The sequence below is a fragment of the Balearica regulorum genome, chromosome 5 (assembly GCF_011004875.1).
Source record: "Balearica regulorum gibbericeps isolate bBalReg1 chromosome 5, bBalReg1.pri, whole genome shotgun sequence".
NCBI lineage: Eukaryota > Metazoa > Chordata > Aves > Gruiformes > Gruidae > Balearica > Balearica regulorum.
The window spans coordinates 6,941,767-6,948,056 of record NC_046188.1 but is presented as its reverse complement, the minus strand read 5'-3'; the positions used below and the strand labels follow the sequence as shown (position 1 = coordinate 6,948,056).

At 57.0% G+C, this 6,290-nt stretch overlaps 1 protein-coding gene across 1 annotated transcript; it reads right to left on the bottom strand.

Moving 5' to 3' along the window:
* Positions 1 to 2,064: 2,064 nt before the first annotated feature.
* Positions 2,065 to 4,427, bottom strand: SIX6 (SIX homeobox 6). Its single transcript, XM_075753046.1, has 2 exons — positions 3,436 to 4,427; positions 2,065 to 2,233 (listed from the first exon to the last, which is right to left on the bottom strand). The coding sequence occupies exons 1-2, from the start codon at positions 4,005 to 4,007 to the stop codon at positions 2,065 to 2,067; spliced, it is 741 nt and encodes a 246-aa protein (XP_075609161.1). The 5' UTR covers positions 4,008 to 4,427.
* Positions 4,428 to 6,290: the final 1,863 nt, after the last annotated feature.

Genomic DNA, 6,290 nt, shown 5'->3' with positions numbered 1-6,290 from the left:
CTTGCACGGCTCTGCCGGGTACAAACCTGGTGGCTTTTAAGAGGCAACAAACCCGGCGCAGGGTTGGGGTGTAAGGTGGGCTCCGGCCCCTCCCACGGGTGGGTACCCCCCGAAAGGAGCTGGAAACCCCCGCGCTGTCCCCGCTCCCCACCCCTGCCATCCGCTGCTCCCGCACTAGCAAAATACAGCTTATTTGCTCGCTCCCGGCACCCTGAATTACACCCTGCCGGGGAAATAGGTGCTTGTAAATGGACTTAAAAACCAGCTGATAAATTCCTGCTCCCTGCCCCGTCCCTGTGCTGGCCTGTCAGTAAAACCAACGCGCCTACGTTGGGGATGAAACGCAGATTTCACCCGCGGCGCCAACGTCTTTCAGGCTTTAAATACAAACTTAGGCGGAGAGGGTAAGCCGCTGCCGAGACGGGAATATGCCTCTCGATAAAAGGCAGCACGATTTAATTAATCAGGGCGCTGAAACGGCCCCTGTGTCGTGTGTGCGTGTCGTCCCCCCCCCCGCCGGCCGCCTCGGTGCCTTTGCAGGGGAGCTGGAGCCGAGCAGGAGCCGGGGCGTTTCTCGCAGCCGCCGAGGGCTGGCTCTGCCCGGCTTCCCCCGACACAAGGCTTCGTCTGCTAAATAAAACGAGCCGAGCAATCAGCTTACCGGGGAGGCATCTCTCTGAGGACAGGGAAGTAAACGCGATGAGACCGAGCGGACAAAAAAAGCACAGCTCAGGCGATTTAAAGATCAATGTCAAATTGTATAATACAAAATCCTTCTGCTGGGGGAAAAAGCTTAGTACGCTCCTTAGACCTGGCGTTTGGTGTCCTCCAGCAAAACCGCCGCAAAAAACAAAGCGAGGGAGGCGGATGGTGGGGACAGCCTCTGGTACATTGGAGGGGCCGGGATTTGGGGTTATTTTACCCCCGATTCGGCCCTTCCCGGGCATGGAGAGCCGTTAATTCCCCACCTTCTCCTTGCATTTGCCAGGTGAGGGAGGAAGCTTGGCTTCCCCGGATGGGTCGTCCCCAACCATTTCTCTCTCTCTCTTTCTTTTTTTCCCTTTCTTTTTTCTTTTTTTTTCTTTTTTCCCTTTCTTTTTTTCCTTTTTTTTTCCCTTTTCTTTTTCTTCCTTTTTTCTCTTCCCTGCCCAAAAATTCACCGCCGATAATCCCCAAAGCCTCAGCCCATTGGAGAGAAGCTGCCGTGATGCCTTCTCCTTCCCTTCCCCGGGCACCCGCATCCTCCACCAGCCCCGGCCCCGCTCCCCCCAGCTTCCTCCAGCTCCCTGCCTTGTAAAGACATCACCCCCAGTCCCGGGGACCCGGCTATTTCGGTTCTTGCCGAGCTGATGCTGAAATACCCGTGGCCTCGGAGATCTGCTCAGCGTAAACTGGCGGGCTTGAAACCGACACCGTCATTTCAAAGCAGATGAAAGGGTCGTTCACCAAATATTTTATTATGGTTTTAGGCTGCTTCATACAGTTTCGTCCTGCACATGCTCTACAAGTCACCTGTGCACATAGAGAACAAGCCAAAAATAATAATAATTAATAATAATAATAATAATAGAAAAAATCTACCATAGCAATCCCTTAAATAAGTAAATAAACATTATATATATATATATAAAAAAATCCTTTAAAGTAAAGCAAAACCCAACCAAAAGAACAGCGTCTTTTCAACATGAAACACCCCCGCGGGATAAGAGCAGGCGCTCAGAAATTTTGCAGCTTGGCATTCGGTTTGTTTTGTTGGTTTTTTGTTCAAACGTTTTGTGGGCTTTCTTTATTTTTTTTTTTTTTTTTTTTTTTTTAGGCATCAATTCTGCAAATCCTTCGAAATAAAGGCGACAACGATTTTTATCACGTTTTTTAATGCAGTCTGCTGCGGGGCTGGGAGGGAGGTGCGGGAGGGCGACATGTGGCTGGGGAGCTCCCCGTACCCCGGGTTTGGCGACCGCGGCCGGACGATTACAAGCCCTCGCTGCTCCGGCCGTGTCGGCAGGCAGGCAAGCACCGGTTAGCTGGACCTCCCGCTCCCCCCGGTTTGTCATGGCGGTGGTGTCAGATGTCACATTCACTGTCGCTGGATGTGATGGAGATGGCGGAGGTGGCCGCTTTGCTGGAGAGGCTGGCTGCGGGGCTGGAGGCGGCCCCCACCGCCTCCCCGCCGCTCTCCTCCTCCGCTTGCAGCGAGCGCACCGAGCCCTGCGTTAGGACCTGCTGCTGTAGCCTGCAAGGAACCGGCACACAGAGCATCACCGCCCGACCCTCCGCGCCCCGGGGACCCACCGACAGCTCCCCCGCTTCCCGCCAGGAGCTCCCCCGACCGACACCCCCACGCCGCTGCTTCCACCTCCAGCTCACACCAGTTATCCCAGTCTGGCGGCTCTGCCTGAGAAACTGGGTGCCCACCCCAGGGTCAGCCCCGCTCCTCGGCCGGCACACCCGGGGGGGCGGCTGTCCCCCTCCTCCGCAACCTGTCCCCAAACCGGGCCTCATCCGAGGGGTCGGTAACTCCCTTGCAGCATCTCCCGGGCGGCGGTTCCCCTCCAGCAGGCCTTACATCTTCCCGCTCAGACGATGAAAAGGGGCTGCGGGTGACAGCACCCATTTCCCCAACGTGCGGCCGCTCGGCTGCGCGCAGTGGCCGGCGGGGGGACAAGTGGAACCCCCCCCCCACCCCCGCCCCGGGTTCCGGGACCGCAGATAACGGGGGGACTCCGCTCCCTTCCCTGCTTCGCGGGGCGCCTGCTTGTGCCGCTACTGTCAGGGTAACACCGCGCATTTAGAGCTGCGATTTTGTTCTTTAATATTTAAAAAAAAAAAAGAGGGGAAAGAAGAAGAGAAATATGAAAAATACCCCAAGAAACGTTCCCGCCTGGCTGTGACGGAGGTTTAGGGCAGGGCGGCTCTCTGCAAACGAGCAGGGCCCGCAGAGGGGCATTGCCAGCTCTGCTCCAGATGGACATACATGAAAAAGGTATCTGTATGTCCGGGCAAAACTTTGAAGGGGGGGTTTGTCTCCGCTTAGCCGCCGAATACGGCCCTTTCTGCCGCCAGGTCCTGCGGGGGGTCACGGCAACTTCGCCAGCCGCAGTGCCCGGGGGGGCTCTCTCCCGCTCCCGCTCCCCGAAAAGCGGCCAAGGGGGACCCCGGGCGTGGAGCTTCCCCTATAATACATAAATAAATAAATAAATAAAAACCTCATAGGGTTTTCCCGCTGCTCCTACTTTATCTCGTTGCATTTCCCGGGGAGAAACTTCCCGGGCTCATCTCCCCGTCCTCCAAGGCGGGGCTCACCGCATCGCCGGGGTCGCGCTGCCTCCGCCGGCTGCCTCGCACCGGCCCCCGCAGCCCCCCGGCCTCGGCGGGCGGGAAGGAAGCCTCCCTAAGGGAAGGCCCTGTGCCCCGACGGGACGGGCAGCACCTTACCTGTTCTTAGCGGCTGCTGCCCTGTCCCTTTGCCTGCGGTTTTTGAACCAGTTGCCCACTTGCGTGGGGGTAAGTCCCGTGGCCTGAGCCAGTTCCCGCTTTTTGCTGGGGTTGGGGTAAGGGTCCTGAAGGTACCACTCCCGCAGCAAATGCCTCGTCCGCTCCTTGAAGCAATGTGTCTTCTGCTCGCCGTCCCAGATGGTGCGGGGCAGCGGGAACTTCTTCCTCACCCGGTACTTGTCCACCGGCCCCAGCGGTCGGCCCCGCAGCTTCTCTGCCTCCTGGTAATGCGCTTCCAGCCAGAGGGCTTGCAGTTTGGCGTGGGACTCCTTGGTGAACTTATGGTTCTCCAGGATGTGGTAGAGCTCCCGGTAGTTCCCCGTGTGGAAGGCCACGATGGCCCGGGCTCTCAGCACCGACTCGTTCTTGTTGAGGGCCTCGCAGGCCGCGGGGGCCACGGGCAGGGACCAGAGGAAGCGCCCCAGGCGCTCGATGTCCCCGCTCTCCTCCAGGGTCTCGCATACCCCGGCCACCTGCTGCGGGCTGAAATTGAGGATGGGCAGCTGGAACATGGAGGCGGCGCCGGGCTCAGCTCCGCGCTCCGCGTACCCCCGGCGATGCCCGCCGCCGCCGCGCACACCCCCGCGGCGGGGAAGCGGGCAGCGGGCCCGGCGGCCGCCCCTCGCTCCGCTTCTGCTTCCTCCGGTGCCGGCGGAGCTGCTGCGGGAGGGACGGTGGAAGGCGGAGAGGCGATGGGGAGCGCTCGGCGGCTCCGGCGACTGGGGGCGGTGGGCAGGGGCGAGGCGGAGGAGGATGGAGCGGGGGGGGAGGGCGGGCGTGGGGGGAGGGAGGGAAGAGAAAAAAAAAAAAGAAAAGAAAAAAAAAGGAAAAAAAAGAAAAGGCACAAGCCCAGCTCCGCGCCGCCGCCGCGCTGCTGCGGGAGCGGCTGATTTGCTGCCGGGCTCGGCAGATTGGCTCCCGGGTTTCCATGGCGGGGCTGCCACTCACTGTCAGCCGCTGCCAATCACGGCGGAAGGCCCCGCGCCGCCGGCCGGCAGCACCTCCCCGCCCCGGCTCCCCGCCCCGCTCCCCGGGGCGCCCCGTCCCGTCCCGTCCCGCTCCCCGGGGGCCGCGACCCCGCCGCCCTGCCCATCCGCTCCGGGCAGGGGCAGAGCAGCTCACCCACCCAGGCTGCACGGAGGAGAAGGCAGGCACCCGGCACCCGCTGCCGTTTGCTACCGGAAAGTTTGAGGAAGCGGCCCCCGCGATGGGATGGCCGGGACCCCCCCTAAACGCTCCCCGGTAAAGCCGTGGGGTCCGGCCTGGTGCTGCACGCACGGAGTTCGGCACACTCGGGGTCGGAGAGGGGGATAAGGCAGGGCTGAGAAATCGGATAAAAAACCGGCTGCATAACAGTGGTAGTGATGCCGGGAGTGTCAGTGAGACTGGATGCAGCGAGGGGAATACAAGAAGAGCCGAGATTTAGGGAAAAACTCTCCCCTTTCCCCTTATAGGTGACTTCCCATCTCTGTTAAGACGACGAATTATCTGCAAAGAGCCCAGCGCTCTTCTCCGTTCAACTAAAGCTTTATATATATATATATATATTTATCATTAAACCGTATTGTTTTCGGCTGAATGGCCCTGAACAGACGCCGAGAATAGTCGCGGGGAGTGAGAAGTCATTTGTAGGTCAGGACAGCGACTTCAAGCAGATTTCAGGAATCTTTTGAAATATTGATCACCTAGTCATAATCATTCCCCGCGGGTTTTCCCCCTCCGCGCCCCGAGCGAGAGACCGCGGGGCTGGGGGCGAGGTGAGCGCCCGGCCGCCCCTTCGCCAGGAGCGGGGCAACCTCCGGCCGTCTCGGGGCTGGGATAAATCACTTTCGGAGCTGTGAGGATACGATTTGTTTTCTGGAGAGAAGGGGAGGGCGGATGAAGAAGCCACTCTTTATTCTACATGTAGCTGCTCAGTGGCAATTTCTTTCCGGGAACATTAGGGACCATGTTCGGAAAGGCAGCATATATTTTGAATTCAGCTCAATATGTTCTCTCCTCTGATCTTTGCAATGAGGGTTTTGTTTTGGGTTTGTTTGGTTGTTTTTGTTTTTTTTTTTTTTTTTTTCCTAGAACGCTTGTCAAAGAAATGCCTTCTTAATTTGATATCTTGTTGTTGTCTCTTCCCCCCTTCTCTTTTCTTCTTTGTTTTTTTTTTCTCCTTGTGTTTTTGTTTTCTTGTCTTCCCTTTCTTCAGAAAGCTCCCTTGCTAGGTGCCCACAGACCGAAATTAAACAGATTTACATTTTCTCCCATCATTTCTCCGCAGAAATGGAGCTGGACTGGGGCTCGCCGTCTTTTCTTTAGTATCAAGTACAATTTGTCTTTTGCTTGTGAAGATTTGGTAAATCAGAAGGCAGATAGATAGCGCAGATGGTCGGAGGTGTCGGGTCAGATTATGGTACGCCTCAGTACAGTGCTAAGCTCATTCTGACGGAAAACCCTGATATTATTTTCACAGATCTACACAGTTCACTTGAAAAAAACCCTTCGAGCCATTTACATCATTTATGGGAGGCTCACAGCTAGCGGGATGGAAAAGCTTTCAATACTGCTCATTTTCATAAAACCCGACAGAGCTGGGAAGACATAAAAGCACAGACAAAACTCACGAGTTCAGAGACACTCCACAGAAACTTAAAAAATAAAAGGGCAGACTCTTCGATTTCACTTTACAGACCCAGGTTTGATTTGCCGATCCGCTTAGGGGAAAAAAGGGGAGGAAAAAAAATCAGAGAAGAGGAAAATATCATCTATAAATATTACTGAGGGAGAGTGCCGTTCCACCCCACCCC